The following is a 19,792-nucleotide window of genomic DNA, read 5'->3' as shown; positions in this document are numbered from 1 at the left end:
CATCACCTTTCACATCACACTGATGTTGATGAGTTTTTGGAAGATTAATATTCCTTTGTTTGGTTTAGCTGCATTGTTCTGGGAGCTAAGAGAATTTTATTCGCAGCACCTTCCTAGCTTCACCTCTTGTTATGAAGTGTGCAAGTCCCGTTAACACGATTCCCTGTCTGCACTGATGGAACGTCATTTATGTTGGTTTTCAAACGGGAAAAAAAAATTGGCTATGGTGAAAATAATTAAGATTACTGCCCAATAAATCAGCAATGAGAAATTATTTACATGTCAGGAGGTTGATGCCAGAAGCCACACTATTCTTCAACATAGTCCAGTTTTATTTCACACGCATATTTACACCAGGATGTTTAACACATACAGCGCATTGGGAGTGGAACCATCAAGAAGCTGCTTGAGAGGCAGACTTTTTAATCATTTTCCATACATGGCGACTTCAATCATTACAACATTTTCATACAGGTGTCTCATCATGTCATCTTTTGCTTGTAAACTGCCAATGAAGCCACATACGTCTCTACATTTACAAGGACAAGTCCAAATACAGTACTAACAAATCAATAAAACACTAAAAGCTTACACCGGAATGACAATACAAATTTTACTGCAGTGCTGAGAGATCTAGGCTGTGAAGAAGTTGAGGACTAGGGTTAACAAAATCACTGGAGTAGAGGTTTCACTAATGTGCAAATATCACTTCAATGGAAAGATATTTCCGTCACGGATTTTGCCATTTCCTTGCCAAACAATACTACCCCCACGCTGGCCTGCAGAGGCCTGACTGCTGTTGGAAGCGGACTGGACTGAACTCTGGATTGTTTTTAAATGTGAACAGTATGAGAAGTTTTGAGGGATCATCACCCTCTACAAATTAGCTAAGATAGCTTTCATTATTAATGCTTTAGCTTTGCTACATTTAACTCATTTTCAGGACGGGAAAAAAATTACTACCTCTCTTTTGCAATTAAAAAAAATGCACTATACTGCTTGCTTAAAACAAACATTTTTATGCATCTATAATTCAAAATATTCTTTCACTATACCACCAAGAAAATCATTTGCAGGGTATGGTCAAACATTCCCACTGGGGCTGCATTTTGTTTCTGAACATAAACACATATTTATATATATACACTTTGAAACCTATTGTAACAGAAGTGATAGGATCCTGGAATACCTATGGGAGCATGTTTAAAGCATACGTTTCAGGTTTCCTTGTATGCATATAACTTAAATATATAATTATAATATTTCATTCTACAGATGAAGAGTTTGCTGGTTCCTTTTTTTTTCTTTTTCTAAATCTTGGAAGTTACATATATATCTTTACAAGCACAGTGTACATGCATGTTGTATTAGTTCACTTTAAAAAACCTCTGATATTCTACTACAGATTTTTCCACTATACACTCTGGCCAGAGTTAAAAAAAGAGTATAATTTATGGTAGTTTGTGTTAAACATTCCTAATGGTCTTTCTTACCTTTTTGGTTTGTGTGTTTGTTTTCTAAACAGTAAACAGATATGTAGTTTCTGGACTGTAAATCTCACTTTCATGTACAGTGTACTACACAGACCACCTAAAAAAAAAAAATCAATGCTTTTTATATTTAGAAGCCATTTTAAAAAGTCATTTATTCTTTTTGAGGGGAGGGAGGATTCTGCAAGTACCATTTTTACTTTATCATGTAAAGACAGCCACCTTCTGTGAGCATTTCAGACAAAAATGGCAAAGAAAAAGCTATACAAACATATACATCAATATGTTTAAATAAAATAGTATTTTATGGATTTTTTTTTTACTGTGAGCATAAACATATTTTCACACCATTAAATATTGCACAAAATTAGATATGTAAGAAGAGGGAAACACAGTTAAAGCAAATATTACCTAAGAATATCCCTACTTAAGAAAAATTTCAATATATCCATTCAAATGACTTACCTTGTACATAATTTTTCATAGCTTTTCTTGCCAGAATTGCTAAATACCAACAACATCTGTATCGTCTCCCTTGAGGGCTTGCATTCTTACTCTTTCAGCCTTCAGCAAAGCCAAAACGTGAACCTGCGACTCTGCAACAACTTATACGGTAACATGCCATGGCATAAAGGCAGATTCTAATTTCCCTGCAAGTTCCAGCGTAAATGGGAGTGACTTTCGGAAGAAAAAGGTCTTTTTTTTTTTTTAAATAAATATCTGCATTCGTAGCAAAAAACACCTTTATGTATAAATATTCCTTTTTCAAGTTTGCTAGTCCATCTTCAAATGATTTTTTTTATTTACATGTGGATTATTATTCTTTCTTCCAGATTATAACAAACAATGACCGAGTACATCAGCACTTCCCACTCACTTAAGAACTTAACCTTTTTATGAGGAAATACGCCTCTTCAAATAAGAATAACGACCATGCGCTCCCGAAAACTCAATCCCTCACGACTGTGAGGCAGTTCGGTCCTCAGCAGGAAACCTAACTGGTTAACTCGAGGACACATAAGCCAGCGATCATCCAGTGGTCACTAGAAGAAAGTGCATGTAAACATAGAGCCTGTTTGGTAAACAGTGAGATTCCTTAAGAATCTCCAAACCAAAAACAACATCTGTAATTAGGGCTGCTGCTCTTAATTCAACATCCAATGAAAAGGGACTAGATCCAGCCCAACTTCAAAGCCTGGGTTTTGGTTCCTGAGAACGCTGGTCTTGCCAAGGAGCGCGAGCACAGTGCTATGGATTTTTCCGTTTCTGTTGCACCAAGCAACAAGAACGTTTCCCCAAAGCCATCTTCTTCCCTCCTCTCAGCTGCTGGGAAAACCCACCCGGGACAGCGTCCCCGTGCTGCCTGGCCGGTGCGCGCTGCCGAATCGCTAGCTGGCACGAGCAGGGCTCTGCCCTAGGGAACATGCGGAAATGCTGCAGCCTGGCTGGTCCCCTCCATGGCTTATGGACGCACTGGTGTGGGCAAGCCAGCGTTCAAAGGACACAGAGAAAGAAAAAGGGAGAATTACAAGGAATCATAAAACAGAAATGCATTTCTAATACAGGTGGAATTACTCTAGACCATAAACCGGTGCTCCTTGCCGTCATGAGCCATGAGGATGACGTTACGATTGGACGTCCAGATCAGTCGTGCCAGCTTGAGCGCGTTGTGGGACCCCGGAGAAGCGGGCTGCACGGGGGGCACCTGGTAGGTCTTGATGCAGCGGAGCTGGGGCGCGGAGTTCAGCATGCCGATGCTCCCCAGCAGCGAGGTGTTCATCTGCGCAAAGAGCTGACGGTGACCACCCGCCGACGGAGAGCCGGCCCGGCCCAAACGCGCCCGCGCCCTGCCCCACGCGTCGCGAAACTTTAATAATTGTTGCTGATCCCGGTTATCTAGCTGCTGTCTCAAGTGAGGTTTAATTAAAATTCCATTAGACTCGAGCCAAGCAATGCTGTTTAACTGAAGAGCGGCTGGGAATTTAAGCAAAGTGCTTGATGTTTTGGGGGACGCTTAACGAACACAATACACAACTTTGCAAAATGAAAGATTCAATAAATTTAGTGGGCACATTTCACTGTTCTCCTTTGATGGGGAGTTTATAAAGTGAGCTTAACTGCATAAGTGTATAGCACTGCACGCTATCTTAAGGAACATTTTTTACAGCTATATTCTCTTTTATCCCTCCAACACAAGATAAAGGGGTTTCATATGACTAAATGAAAAAACAAAGTACAGCAAAAAATCTGTTAAATTCTCACCTGTGTATAGAACTCAGTAAAGTTTGGCAGCTAGTGACAGTATTGATCTCATAGTTTGTCCCATATTTTTCTTTGCTAATGTTTTCCGTGATTGTATCTATTTCAAATTCAATTGTGAAATTTGAATCAATAAATTAGCTAGGAATAGTACATAGTTTATTCAGTACTTTGAAAATACCACCTCTGCTTTATTTTTGTCTTTAATAATAAAGAATTTATTTGGAATTTAAGGAAAAATCCATAAAATATTAAGAAGATTATATTTCTGCTAGAATATTTTTATTTGTCAAAAGCAGAATGACAATAGAGCTCATGGCAGGCAGAGTAAAGGAAGAATAGCCCTCGTGATGGGTACAAACAGAACAAACAGTAAGAGCTCTGCTCATTTTCTGGTCTGTAAGTAAATCATTCAGATGTTAAACATCTGAAGAGATCTGTTGAGTTACATTCTTTGGAAAGCAGGCCAATTATTGCTGATGTACGCTGCCTAGTTCCATGGTTTTAAAAACGAGATTCACTGCTTTCCTCTGAACGATCCACAGATACAAAATCCTACACTTTCTGAAATGCTTCTTCACTCTTGAAACCCTTGCCCTCCACCCGCACTAGGGCCCTAGCATGTACGCAGAGCCGGCAGCTGACGGCCAGGCTGCGCGCCTACGATGCGACACACAAAACCTTGGCAAATCTCAGAACATTTAAGGCGTGTTATTGCTGATATCCTGTTCTGAATTCTGATCAGTGGAAAGTGTAAGCCATTACTTTTTTCTGGCTCTTCTCAGCAGCAGAACGGTGTCAGAGAGTGTAAATCATGGCATCTCTAGCAGGGAGCATGCAAGCACCACTGACATTTTCACAATTTAAATCATCTTGAGTAATAACCCTTTTAAGATGACTAATGTTACTGATTTTCCTGCATTAATAATAGTGCCAAATAGAACACAGAAGGGAAAAAATCACTAGTGCACGAGGTCACATTTTAAAACTAAATGCGTAGGTATGTTTAACTCTTTACGTAAAAGCTAGCTTAACGTGAACATTTATGCACCTGGAGGAACGTGGCAAATTCACCGTTTAAAACTCAGACCTGAACAGAGCCTGTTTCTTTTCCTACTTTAAAAGATCAGGTAAAAAATCAAAATCAATAAGTCTGATTGCTTTCCAGATTTTCCCTGAGTATTTAAACTGAATAAATGTAACTGATGGATGAACATTTTTGCAGTTCTCACTTACTGTTTCACAAAGCTCACTATATAGTGATGGATAATAATTTAATACTTTTTACGGCACCTGTAGAACTACTGAATGACATCAGAAAACTGGGGAAATAGCTTAAATTATATAACCGATAACTATGACTATACTGAGTCCAATTTTATAGTCTGATTACTCTAAGACTCCTGATGATTTTAATAGTCTGCGCACATTGCTCGATCAGATCAGTTGTTTCCAAACACATTTGTAAGTCTGAAGCCACGTGAAGGCATGCTCACACATACACACACGCGCACAAATCCTGCCTAGGGAATGTAGGCAGCATTGCCTTGGTTATCTGTCCCATCGAGCTGCGCGTGTATCTACAACTGACAAAAAAAATACTGACATCAGATTACAATGAAAAAGATTGCTCACATGTTAAAAACAAGAAACCTGCAGATATTTTATAAAATGCTGGCCTGATTCTCAGCTTCTCCTTCTATTTCAGACCCTCCTTACATTGTTTATAGCTCAGCTCTCCTGTTTGCAGCATTATTAAGGACGTGAAAATCATCTCTGCGCTGTGCAATACAGCAAAGCGCAGAGGGAGCAGAGCAGTTGCGCCAGCTGGGAGGAAGGGCCGGGCCACAGCAAGGACAGGAGTAAGTGATCATCTTAGTTGCTTTGCATCATGCTTTAAAAAAAAAACACAATAAAAACACCTAAGAATCTCTTTCTCTATTTGGATTTATTAGGTTCCAGAAATTAGAGAAGAAAAACACCTACTGGGACAGGGAGTCAGAGCAGAAGTAGCTGTCTTGGCCTGCGCAGAACCAGTTGGGTGTCTCCTACATGGCTCTTAATTTTATTATTTGGACATTTTAGATATGTGAAATTGAAATATTACAATAGTACCATATTTAAATCGAAACATCAAATATGAAAAAGTTTATTATTTAAGAATATTCCTTGATTGCCTAGAAGTTGCATACTAATTTGTATGCAAACAGCCCCTCATCCCCCAGGACAGTTACATCTGCAAGGACTGTTTATATAGAAACAGCAAAAACCCTCAATACAGAGGCAGTGATATTCAAAGCTGTCTCCCCAAACCAGAAGAACAAAGAGGGAACAGTTACAGCTCACAAGCTACCTGGGACTTGGGGACTAAGCCTGCATTCAACAGTCTTTCTCAGATACCTCCGTGAAGCTGGGAGAGCTGCTCGAGACTGTGGAGGAGTTTCATGGGACCTGATGTGCCCAAACTGGGGGGAGGGAAGGAGAAGCAGAAGTCTACAGGAGCAAGCTGGAAGGTCCAAGTGCTGCATCTTAGTTCTGTACAACAGTACTTGGACAGTGTGGGAAACATAAAATACAATCAAAGATGGTTGTACAGTATTACAATAAATTGGAAAAGAAAGAGCTGCTGAAGAATGCACACTGCAAGAACTGTCCCAGAAGTAGTCCACTTGCACACACGTTTGCACAACTCCGAGCTGAATTATACAAAAATGTATGAAGTGTGACCAACTCTCCAGGAAACAAACTGAAAAGCAGCTAAACTGGATTTAAAAAAAAAAAACTATATGATTTTGCCAATTTAGCCCTCATCTGTCTATATGTACCAGCACCTGAGGGGGGTGCGAGTAGACAGAGGAACACCCTCGCTCCAGGTAAGACCGGAAGCAAGCACAGGCGGTGGTGGCACAGCTCCATGGAGCTTTCAAGGAACAGAACTGCTGTGCTGAGCTTTCAGCTTCTGCCTCAACTGCAGAGATTTTCCTGTTTGCAATTATTTCATGTAACATGATCAGTATTTCCTTATGTAGTACACTATTACTGAACAATGTAAAAAGATGTCCCAAATACTGCTTCATCAGCAACGTGTGTGCACACAGATTCAGATAATAACAAATTCTTACCTGCCAGAAGGAGAGATGACTGTCTGAATTGGAGTACGTGGCAAGGTACCGGCCATCAGGGGCAAAAGCTACAGCAGTTATGGGTCCTTTATGGCCATGGATAGTCTGACAAGAGGGGAAGAGGACAGTAACTTAGAAGATTCATTACTCAGCACCACAACGATGTTGCACAGACCTTTCAGCAAACACAGATGTAACAGTATATGAACTTCCAGAAACATTTTTAAAAGACAGAAATAGATCATAGCAGTCAGTAAAAATTAACTACTGTGTTCAAAAGCCCTGGAAGAAGAGGTCTCAAACAAGTACTGCAACATCCTCCTGCTATTTCACTATTGTATCTTAGGTCTCTTTGCAACTAAGGCAGCATCTACAACCTCTATGCGGCTTTTCTCTAATACTAAACTTCAAGAAGGGGTATAGTCCAAATTTATATTTAAATCCTGAATTCCTTTCTCCCAGTCTTTCCCTTCAGTGTTTCCTACTATGAAATATCCTGGACATAAGGAGAAAGCACCTCCGCGGGCAGCGGTCCCCAGAACGGGCATGGCTCCTTCCGCGCCTGCTTTGACTTCAGAAGCTGTTTGGCTTTTGCCAGGAATTCCAGCGATAATCGTTGTGCGATGTGAGCTGACGAATTACATGAACGATACCCAGGAATATCATACTAGTACCACAGTCGCAGACCTCTACCTATATACTTACTGTAGGCTTAGCAAGTGATCCTTGCAGAAACACACAGAACAAGTTGTGCATTTTCTGTTATTCTAGTACTAATTACTCTCTGATTGACGTTCTGTCAATCGGCAAATACCTCGCAAAAGAAAAGGAAGCCTCTTTTTCACCAGGTTTTGCTTCTCTCGGCCAAGGGAGGACCGGATGACTACGCATACTGCTCCCGCTCGCTTGAAGGAACGGCAGCAATTTCTCCAAAAGCCTCCAGAGCCTCCTTGCGCACCACGGGCAGGCGCCACTCTCGCAAGGACGAAACGCGAATTTCCCCCTCTCTGATCCCTAACGCCAGGCGCTCTGCAAAGCCACGGGAGGCAAGGAGCCGCGAGCGGCTGCTAGCTCGGTCCCCGCGTGGGAGGGAGCGCCGGGGCCCCGGGGAAGCAGGAGCTGCGCGGGAGCCCCACTCACCCAGCCGGGCGCCCGCTGCTCTGCTCGTGTTGCCTCCCTGGGCCGCTCCGCACGCCATGGATTTTCTGGATAATCCTGTACGCTTATTACACACTAGCAATGAATTAAAGGGGTTTCAGATCGAAGAGAATAATGCAGAACAAAGTGAAAAATGAAATTACTTGCTTAATTCAGTCTCTACGCAATATTAAGGTGCTACCAGTTAATGCCGCAAGCCGCGGAGCAGCACCCAAGAGGGGACGGTGCCGTTTCGCAGGGTCGCCCCGCCATTCATTGCTGCCCCACCAGCAGGCGCTAAGGGTGGTCAGCAAGCGCCACGCTAGCGACCACAAAAACGGCACGGCTCCTTCCAGAAACAGCTGATAACGTTAAAATCAGAAATGAGAAAAATGAGCCAGCCTCAGCCAGTGAGAATACTGACAGCAAAATCTAACACTTGCCGTTTTTTGCACACGGGGATTTGTGCTCACATCTCCTCAGGGCCCTCAAACGCCTCTGGCCACCCCAAAACATGGAAGCGCCCCTTGAAAATCACTCACCTAGCTGCATGCGCTTAAGTTCCCCTAAGTTTTCAATAACTTGACTATTTCTTTTAAATGACTTAATAGCTGCTTAGCCAATAAAATCTAATTAAATCATTGGATGAACAAATTCTCTGCCAAATTTCACTTTTTAAATCAAAGCCATTTGTCAGGTATATGAACAGAAATATGCCTTTAACTGAAATTTTTAAAATATATAATACTTATACTCCAAAAAGTAGGTTGTAAATTGCAAGTCTATAACAGCCTTCACGTGGCTAAGCGGCAGGCAGGGAACGATCAGAAGTTCAAACTGGGGAAGGAAAAAAAAAAAAAAAAAAAAGAACCATCCTCCCAACTCCGGCCTTACAAAACAGTCTTTACAAAAATGCAATCCAATTCCGAAATTTAGATTTGTAAACTTTTTTTTTTTTGCTGGCTTCCTGGTAACAGCACCAGAGGCTTTTCAAAGATCAGGAAGGCAGCTTGGAGAGCGCGTGGGGTGCTAATCGTTTGTCCACATCAGATGTTTCACCTCCAGGTTTTCCACCACATGAGTACTGTGGTATTTTAAGGCATCGCATTCATGCCACCGTTGTTTCTTTCAGCTGAGCATCAAGTATTGCGCACAGAGAAATAGCAGCGAGAAGACCACAAGCTTCATTCAAATGGTACAGTGACTGTAATAATATTTTTGCAGAAATGTGGAGTTTTCGGTTTTGGAGAATGGTCCCAACCCTGCATGGGCAGACGCTGGCACAGAGCCAGCTCCACGCATCGACACTGAGCACAGCGACGGCTGCATTTCGACACTCACAACTCATGGCTTCCTTTAAGCGGCCTTCTCTCCCCCAACAAACAATGCCGTATTTCCATTGCAAATATTTAAGGATCTATGTATGTTTACAAAGAAAATATACCTGCTAGTAGCAAACAACAGGCACACAAACCTCGGGACGAAGTACCTGGGGTTGCCCCGCTGAAACACAGGGGGCTCTGGGAAGGCAGAGGCTGGAGCCCCGCTCATCCCACACCGGTCCACATAACTGTTTATGTCCAATCTTCAGTTAACTAGAAGCATGCAATTAAAATACTTTGGACACTGTCATTATAAATGTAACTAAAAGTTAAAACCTTATATAGTAGATGAAGTGTAAGGGAATTTCTTCAGAAGTAACAGTCAACAACTGGAATGTCCTCAGTATTATCTCACATAGAGCTTAAACTATCATTTAAAAATATATACTTTTCATAGCAGTTGATGATCACAGAATCACAGAATGGCCAAGGTTGGAAGGCACCTCTGGAGATCATCTAGCCCAACCCCCTTGCTCAAGCAGGGTCAGCTAGAGCACGTTGCACAGGATCGTGTCCAGACGGGTTTTGAATTTCTCCAGCGAAGGAGACTCCACTACTTCTCTGGGCAACCTGCTCCAGTGCTCTGTCACCCTCACAGGAAAGAAGTTTTTCCTCAGATTCAGATGGAACTGCCTGTGTTTCAGTTTGTGCCCGTTGCCTCTTGTCCTATTGCTGGGCACCACGGAGAAGAGGCTGGCCTCATCCTCTTGACATCCCCCCCTTCAGATACTTGTACACGTTGATGAGATCACCTCTCAGTCTTCTCTTCTCCAGGCTAAGCAGGCCCAGCTCCCTCAGCCTTTCTTCATAGCAGAGATGCTCCAGTCCCCAAATGATCTTCGCAGCCCTCCGCTGGACTCGCTCCAGAAACTCCACGTCATGATACGTTCTCCATACACATCCTTTGCCATCAAGAACATTTTCCAAGACCAAGTTATGGATGCTTAGCTCAGGACAAGCTTTCACAATATTTAACATGACATACCCTGCTGCTAAAGCAAATACTTGTACCCAGCTTTCTGGAAACAAGTCAGACCCTGAGGAGAATACAAGAGTCAGTCTTGTATAAGAGTCCTATTTTTTATTCCTGGTTCTGCCACTGATTTGTCATGTGAGCTTCAGCAAATCAAGCATCATTCTGACTCTCATTCTGTGCTTACCAGTATGGTCTCACAAGGGTTAAACAACTTGTATAAAATTTCCAGCAATATAAACACGTGCATCAGAAATGCAGTGAAAAATTATTCCACTTGTCAACCTGTGGTCAGAGTCATAGTTAAGAGGTTTTTCTGTTACTTGAGGTTATTGTTTAACAATTGCAAAAATATGCAGACACTTTACACAAGATTGGCATTCATTTGTCTTACGTGTTTTCTAATGCTTTGGAGATCTCAACAGTGGCAAAACCTGGCAGCTCGCTTCCTCGCTTACCTTCCCTGTGGGTATAAAGTTTCTGAACGTTTGCCAGCGCTGGGATTCTTCCCTCTGGTACGTGGTACGTGAGTTTACTTCAGTCATTAAGTGCCGATTTCTTATATCCAGTACAGAAAACACCGTCTGTCTTCAGAAATCCCATAGAGAGGACTAAGGCTACGGAGCTGCAGGAGAAGGTAGTCTAGGTATGACGGACCAGATAGAAATGGCGCTGGCCAAGGCTGCATGGGAAGCCAACGCAGTAGTGCTGTTGCCGGGATAAGAGGAGACATGGGCAGAGTTACAGGAAAAAGCAGGCTGTGAACAGCCTTACAAACGTACAGCAGAATCTGCCACTGCTGCAAGATAGCTAACGAAAGCAGAAGAAACGCAGCCAAATATATAGGAATATCGAGTGCAGGACAAACCAAAAAAAGGTTGTAGATTCAGGTTTTTTAAATTCAAGATGATATACACAACTTTCTTTCTGAAGATATGACTTTCTATTGGATTATCATAATTAAAATTGTATTAGAAGTGCACAAAGAAATCAAAGTATTTCTTCAAAAATACACGGTAGCTGCTCTTTCTGCATTGGAAGGCTCTGTGCTAACCTTAAAACGGCATGACTTTAAATGTTTTCAGAAAAGATTCTGTAACCCTCAGAACTGTATTAGGCTTGGAGAACAACAGAAGTGCCCCTTTGGCCAGCTCTGAGACACTTCAGAAGACAAAGACCTACGAAGACAATAAACTGCACTTAAAATGAACTTTATGTTAAGAATTCATTAATATATTTATTCTGTATCATGTAAACAGGCAGTGAACTTCAACAGAACCCCAAACGCATGCCTTTTATATAATCCTTACTCCTTAGTATGAAAATCTGAAAGGGTAATTAATTAGATCATCCAATGTTCAGAACCATCAAACTCTTTAGCACTTAACAAGCAAGTAATACTTGTCAATAAAAAATGTTTTGGTAATACAGAGGTGGAAAATCAATACGACTAGCACACTTGTTGCTCTCTTTACTACTGAAAATGTGTTGCAATAACTGCAATCCTCCAGGGAATTAATGTGCTTTGTTATTTAAAAGAAGTGCTTCCTTAATTGATGCTAATCCTTTAAAGTAAAGATTTTTTTTTTTTAGTGCACTATCTAAATGCCTACTTTCCAAGGCTCATCTTCCTTTTTCCTAGGCACAGGAATAAGCATGACAAAAGAATTTGCTGCTGCTCATTCACAATACTCCGCTTGCCCCCGTGCATCGGGTGTTCAGACTTTGCTGGCGGGCACAGGTCTGCTGCTGTGCCGAAGGCTGCGTGAATGGATTACGACATTAACGCTTCAACAGAGAACACGTGATAAAAGAATAACAAAGAAACAGTGTTTTAAGTGACTTATGATTTGCCGTTTCTCCACTCTGAAGTAGTTATATTAGTACACAAGGAAAAGTATGCAAAAAGCTATGCAATGTTGGTTTGGGAATAGTCTTAATTTTGAAGAGGAGATATGGTGGGACAAAGTGCAGCTGTTTGTCGTTTCCTTCTGCCCAACCAATTGTTTTTTAATGGGAGGACGCTCCTGGGAGACTATTTGACTTCTGCACCTGCCACCGTCGTCGTCCTTTAACGCATGATATACTGAAGCTATGACAACCTAATTCTAAGTCCAATATTTGCCAAACCCTACATTGAACTGTATTCTTCTGTTAAAGGTGATGTAAAAAAATAAACATTCTGTATCGCTGCAGCAATTCTAATAAGTACACTGGAATACACATTTTAAGCTGATAACCAGGTGATTTATGTACTGCTATAGAAACATATTAATATTTTACTGCCTTTACTATTAGATATTTATTCCCCAAATCTCAAGGGTACTTTACCTAAGACGAAACCAAAATTTTACTCGCTGCGAAAGCAGCACGCCTGATGCCCCCCGCGGAAGCACTACCACGCCAACAACCACCATGCGAAACAGGCAGAAAACAAGAAGTTTGTCACAGCTAGACAAAACCCTGAAGGAGACCCACCTGCTTCGAGCTGGGAAAGGCCAAGAACGATCAGCTCCAACTTTTGCACGGGGTACAAATCATCTCGGAACAACGACTGGTTATTTGCAGATTAAAAAAAAAAAAAAAAACCCCAAACAAGAGAAGATTCTGCAAGTCTTTCACTGATCTGCAGCGAGGCCCTGGCAACGACTTTTGGCTTTTTGGCTCCGCCACAGCCACCTCCTAGGAGGGCTCTCTGGGAAGCGACCTGAACACAACGGAACGCAGCAGTCACAAGCCTACAGCTCGCTACTTTAAAGGCAGAGCCTACCAAAAGGCCCTTAACAACAACCTGAAACGTTAAGCTGAAAAAAAGGGGCCTGCAGTTTGCTATCAAAAAGTAACTCTCCTTCTGCTTGTCCCACACCCCCTAACCAACCCCCTCCCCCAAAAAAAACAAACAAAAAACCCCATCTGTCCAGAACAGATCTTACCAATACATAAAGCTGGGTCTCAGAGTACTCATTCTTGGCTTTTTTAGCATCACGCTACAAAGAAGATAACCAGAAGTGAGATATGAAAAAAAAAAAAAAAAAAAAAAAAGGATAGTGGCGATTTCCTGACGGGCACGTCTGTCTCCGAGGTCTCTTCTGGAAGTCCATACGCTGAGTAATTCCATATCCCACAAACAACAGTTGTCTTTTGTAATTAAGAACCGTAAGTTGAATTTTAATGTTAAATTAGGGTACAGGGACCTCCAACATATATACAGCCCAAATCATTCAGAGGAGTAATTATCAGTCTTTGAAATGAAGGTAAAATGGTTGATCTACGAAGTGAACGTATAAAATATACACTTAGAGAGACTATATACGTACATACATAGACATACACACACACATACATATATATGCATATATACACACGCAGGCTGCAAAGATAAACAAGTCATCTCAGCACCTTCTCTCTCTTCTCGGGTTGAGAGTCACCACGGAGATGACCCCGAGCTCTTCATGAACTTCTTGCATTTTTCATGTGGCAAATTTACTGATTTCAGAGCACACCCACTTAAGAAACGTACCTGCATCGGAGAGGAATATCCGGATTTCCAACAAATGACAGAAGTTACCAAATTTCCATGACGTTGCTGACCTTTAATTTCCAACTTTCCAGTCTACCAGCTCAGCCCCACACAAGTATGATTTAGGTAATTCTTTACCATATTTCCGTTTTTTACGGAAATACAACGGATTCTGAATAATGCAAAGCTTGACATTTCTTATACTTAATTGTGAAGGACATATAGTAAACACACCGATCTTTGCGCTTAAAAAATAAGAAAAAAAAAAACCCCGTAAAACCTTTGGTTTACAGCTAACGGCCCCCTCGTCCCTGCGTGGACCGGCCGTCGCAGGCGGCTCTTCCCTCGCGGCCCGCGCTGCGGCACGAAGGCTCCCGAGGACGCGTTGCGAGGCGCGACGACCTTCTCGCCGAGGAACCGCCGGCCCGCTTCCTCTTTCTTCCCCGTTTGGCCAGCCGGCCGCCGTGCCCACCCTCGCCTTCCACCTCACCGGCCCGTGACCGTGACACAAGGGCGGAAAGGCACCGCCGCGGTACGACGTGTTACGCTAGACGCGCGCCGCACGCCGAACCCAGGCAGCTCGGGTCCGGGCTCGTTTTGAGCAAAACCCTCCGCGGCCGTTTCCTCTGCAGGGGCCTCCGGCGCGGGGGGCCGGAGGGCAGGCCCAAGGCCGGCACGGCCGGCGGCCGCGCGGCACGGCCAGCCCGTTTCAGAGGGAGCGCAGCCGCTTCCCGGGGCGGCGGGAGGTCCCGCGCCAAGGTGCTCCCTCAAACCTTCCTACAAACGTTGCAAAAAAAAAAAAAAAAAGAAAAAAGAAAAAAATTCCCTACTCTCCAAGCAACTTAAGGGAAACGCCTAAGATAATAACAACTTGACAGTAAAACAATTCCAGTCCGTTTAATAAATAAATTTCTGTGATAGTTCAAGTAATACCGACAATCGCAGTAAAAATTTCTGAGAAAAGAACACGTTCGCATCTTTAAATTAATTTTCTTCCTGTCCTTCAAGTGGCTTCTCAATAATACCAAGATAAAGACAGAGTCCATGTATTAAATTTTTTAACTTAATAAAATATATAACTTCATTTTTAATTTTACTGTAACATCATTTTGCATCAGCCATTACAATTACTCAGTATTAAAATGTGACTTGCGTGAGGTGACAGCCAGCATACAATGAGAGCAGAAAGTGACCTTGAACAGCAGTGTATAAAAATACATTTATCACCGAAACGGCACGCTGGCTGCCAGTCAATATGTGCCTCTCATTTGTTAGGAGGTTCTCCTGCTGTGATTCCCTCATTACAATTTGCTTTTACTTCCTGGGCAAATGACAACCAGAAAATGAGGCAGCGTCTTTCTTTACTGAACTTAATCCAGACAAAATTAGATGACAGCTGCAGCCATCCAAGTGTTACGGGATGTTTTAAAGAGTTTCTCAAACGTACGGCTACAGATCCTAACCACCACAAGACACGACACAGAGCAGCCAAGATCTAGCCTTACGCGCCCTCCAAACTATCGCTTCTATTAAAGCGTGCACTTGGATCTCCAGGAATCAATCCAGCCTACCGTCCAAACACCCAGGTGTTTACAAACATTTGATTTTTTTACTCTCACTTTAGACTTTCAGATGGCAACATCAAAATCCATATGGCAATTAATTACCCCCAAACATATCAACCAGTCATTCCCTAGTATCAGCAGCAATTTTTTCATCTATGAATCTAATGCCATTGATCTTCAGAGGTGTACAACGCTGTAGCATCATCTCAGAAGATATGCATTCGTACGTGTTAGACCACAGGGTATTACTACTGAAATTCAAATCTCCTTGTCAAGTGCAGTTTTAAAAGAGGTTTCAACAGCGGGAAGGCTAAGCTTCATGCCTTAATGTCTAGGAAAATAACTGCAAGTGTGAACTATGAGTACAACTAGGATATTCACGTCTACAAAAATGGAAGAAGAAAGTGCTAAATATTTTCTTTGGGTTCTTAAAGAGTATTTTGAGACACATGAAATTAAATATTAATTATTTTAAATTCCTACAAAAAGGAGTACACTGATACTTACAGATCGATTGTGTAAAAAATACACAGCATGAACAGGAATGTAGGGAAAAAAAACCCCACACAGGACACAACAGATCTCTCCCTTTACACGTGCCCACTGCTATGGAGCACCGAAAAGGTTTAGATCCTGAACCACAAACCCCTGCGGGCTGACGCTCCGCGGGTGCGAGCAAGTTTGGGCTGATATCCCAGCTCCAGAGAGCGCTCTACAGCAAGACAAGACTGAACGTCTCCCAAAGACCCACACCACGGAACAGGTCACCGCTTATCACGTGGACCTCATTGAGCCAACCTTCAGCACGTACCTCACACCTTTAATGGGAACGGCCCTGGAAACTGCTAGAAAGACCAAATTAAAACACAACAAGTAATAACAGTCCACGCGGTGAGGTGTAGGGCTCACCCGGAGACCGCACCACGAGGCGGCACAGGAAGGCAAGCGCCAAAGGCAGAGGCGTACCGCTCACGCGGCTGCCGAGCGGCTCCTCTCGAGACGGAGCTAACGGGGCGTTAATTCCAAGGGCAACGACCCTAGCTAATTTCATGATTAACAGAAAACGCGTGCTCTTTCCGGTCGGCTTGGCAGAACGCACGCGAGGTCGTGGAGGCCTCGGGGCCGCGCTACCGTCCCGACGCGAGATACCCTGCGCGGGCATCAGGCGGCTAGGGGCGGCGCGCGCGGGGCGAGGAGGCGGCAAACCTCTCCCGCCACGCGAGAAGTAGCCCCCCGCCCCGCACCCCCGGGTCAATCACATTTATTGCTCAGTCTCAGGAAGAGCCGTAGTCGACGGGCATTGACCGCCCCGGAGAATGGAGCCTGGCTGCACGATGCAGGCCTGATTTTTGTTTTTTAAAAAAAAGGAGAGTAAAATCAAAAAGTATTAAAACAGACTTTAGGAGCGGACAGGAGAGGTGACAATATTTTCCTCTTAAACATGCAATTTTTAGCAGTGAACTGCACTACAACAAAGCAGTTTCCAGATCGGTCTTTTTTAAACGTTAGAAACTTAGGGAAAGAAAAAATTACATCTTGGTAACACCAGACGGCTCATAGCACCAAAGACAGTGACAAGACAGACGCTGTGCACTCTTACAGATGCTGCTCTTCACAATTCTTAATTTCATTAAAATCACCACTATTGAATGAAGAAGCTATTAAGATTTCTAATTAGACTAACGATGAACTAAAGCTTGGCAATGAACTAACAGAAACTGGAATACTCTATGTAAATACAGGGAACTTTCCCTTTTCCTACCTACTGAAAGCGAATGGTATTTACTGCTAGTAAAATACTATTTCATAATAAGAGTTAAACTTACAAAAAAAATCTGCTTTTCATTTGCCTACATTTTTCCACTTCTATTTGAAAGCTTATAATTGAAGTATGCAGTGGCTCAAACCTGTAAAACTTCTTAGTCCTGAGGTGACTTCCTAAACGTGCTCTCAAAAAGCCAATTTTTTCTCACTTCCTATTTAAGCAGCTGTCTCTAGATTTGCTACTAGCGGCAATATTCCAACAAATTTCCTACTTTTTCCACTGAAAGCGTATTTTGCTAAGATACCACTTGGCTAAAATTTATTCTAAGTCATGTCAGCAGAGATCAAACCATAAGAGCTACAGGACTTTGTCACAGCAAGAAGCACTTGTGCTTAAACAGTTTTTGTTAAGATGCAACTGCTCCCTTTCAGCTCTGACTGTACTTGTAAAAGTTTTAAAGAAAACTAGTCAGAACAATATCACATACATATTTTGAGCGCTGGAGTATTTTTAACCTTTGACTTCATAGCCTTCAATGTACTCGCAAAACACACAAATCCATAGCTCCCAAGTGACCCGAGACTTCAAACAAAAGCATTCGCTAACTCAAATGGAGCAGGCAAAGCTAACAAGATCAGCGTTTCCTGCCAGAATCGTAGGGTTTGGGGACTTAATTATCCTTCTAGAAGTGTCTTCTGCCCTGTGGACTCTGCGAAAACACACCACCGTGCCATAATTTTTGAAGTCCACCACTCCCCAGTGCTGCTTTTTCTTTCCACTTTCACCATTTTCTTCCAAGAGTTACAAGTATTAAAATTAAGATTCTGAAAATCAGAGGAAATGTAGAAGTCAAACTCCTCATATTTTTAAAAGCTTTGGACAACATTTTCTTGAAAGTCTAAATCTACAGAGAGTTAGCTTGTGTGCAGCTGCTTACATTCAATGATGCAACATTCCCGTATTTGGAAAAAAACACATCAGCTTTCCAACCTTTTTTTTTAAATATAGTCATTTATGCTTCTTTAGAAACTGCAGAGCATAAGTCCTACAGAGACCTATCTCAGCTGAGCGGAACGACGGTCAGACTTGTGGGTGCAAATACATACATCTCCTGCTCTCCGCCAGGACACTGTGCCACCCAGGTGCCCCAGACAGTGGTGCTAAACAGGGACACGGGAACTGTAGCACGTGATGACGAGTTCTCCCCACTCCTCTAGCTCTTAACTAGTGAAACGTTCCTGTATTTCTCCTTAGCCACAAGTATGTCTCTAGTCATTACTTCTAATAAGTGATGGCAAAATGTCTGTAGCAAATGGAGAGGTAAGTAGGTGGGCACACTGAACACCGTATTTGGCACCATTAAAATGCTCCAGACAAATCAATTTACAGGAGAGTTGCTTATCCTCTTCAAGCATCTTCTTCAGTAAAGCTTTAATTCACCGCTTAAAATGTGAAAGTGTATTTAATGAAGACTGGGGTTTTTTTAATTCGTTATTTCTTCTTTTTTAACATCAGTGAAAACGTTCTCACAGTGACATCCCTGAAATGAGCTGCAATATGTGGCAACCACAAGGGACTCAGTATCAGAGGAGGGTGCGATTTACAGCGCATTAACTCTTCTTATGGCACTCACCTTAAGTTTCTTTCTCTTCAAGTTAGGCATTTAGCCAAAGTTATTCACCCGTCAAAGAGCCCACATCCAAATGGTGACGCAGCCCCCCGAAGGGACGCAAACGGGCAGGGTGACTTGCCTTCCCGGGACACCGCACTCCTCCCACTGCCTACGGAGCAAGCCTGCTGGCCGAGCCTGGACAAGGCACCCGACTTTTAGCTGAATAGGTAAAAGGAAGCAAAATCTTGTCAAAGATAAGACGAAGCAAGCCACCTTTCTGGCCAGACCGCATCTACCGGACCAGGGCAGCGAGACGTAGGTGCGGGATGTCGCCTGCTCCAGGGAGGTGGCACAAATGCTCTGAGTCCTGCCCACTGCTTGTGTAGGCTACTTAGGCTCGGCACCTCTGCCAAGCGAGACAAAGCCAGACACCAAAAATACAGGGTTGACGCATGCCTGCCTTCCCCCTCCCCAAACGCCTCTCAAGGAGAGCTCCTGCCCAAGCGCATGCCGAACTGACGCCCGGTTTATGGTGAACAAAATCCTCTGCGGAACAGGGTTTAGCTTTGCTATAGCCAGACATACGCTTGTGTATTAAACAGATCACATGCATCAACGCGTTCTACACCATTTTACACTAAAAAGTAGCAAATACTGAAATAAATTGCCTAAACCATGGTGGGGGGAGCGGATGAGGGCTAAGTGCGCTGAGCCTTGCATACTGAATGCGTTTGGGTGTTCAGAAACTCTCCCTGCAGTATCAACGTCGCTTATTCACACAACCGCTGTAAGTTTTGGGAAAGGTCATTCGTTATAACAGACAGCAATAAAACTTAGAATATTACAAGTAATTGTACAGTGATGAGAAAGGAAAATGAATTAGTGATCAATAACTATTCAATAATTGACAAAGAATAAAAAGCAAGAGGTTCATAATATTTTTCTGGTTATGAATTTGTTGAGTATA

General features: G+C 42.8%; 1 protein-coding gene across 5 annotated transcripts in view; it reads right to left on the bottom strand.

Annotated features, from left to right (window-relative positions):
- Positions 1 to 311: 311 nt before the first annotated feature.
- The window catches only part of LOC138060884 (WD repeat-containing protein 7-like), a 177,881-nt gene continuing 158,400 nt past the window's right edge, over positions 312 to 19,792 (bottom strand). For 2 of the 5 annotated variants that reach the window (XM_068927402.1, XM_068927407.1), the window contains 2 exons: positions 6,872 to 6,976; positions 1,521 to 3,270 (listed from right to left, as the gene is read on the bottom strand). In XM_068927402.1, the coding sequence (XP_068783503.1) occupies positions 3,067 to 3,270; positions 6,872 to 6,976 (309 nt within the window). In that variant the 3' untranslated portion in view covers positions 1,521 to 3,066. Of the gene's footprint in view, positions 3,271 to 3,752; positions 3,850 to 6,871; positions 6,977 to 19,792 lie in introns of all 5 variants that reach the window. The other 3 variants (XM_068927405.1, XM_068927404.1, XM_068927403.1) reach the window with 3 other exon arrangements.

The sequence above is a fragment of the Struthio camelus genome, chromosome Z, assembly GCF_040807025.1.
Source record: "Struthio camelus isolate bStrCam1 chromosome Z, bStrCam1.hap1, whole genome shotgun sequence".
NCBI lineage: Eukaryota > Metazoa > Chordata > Aves > Struthioniformes > Struthionidae > Struthio > Struthio camelus.
The sequence above is the reverse complement of the archived record's forward strand: the minus strand, read 5'-3'. Positions and strand labels throughout refer to the sequence as shown.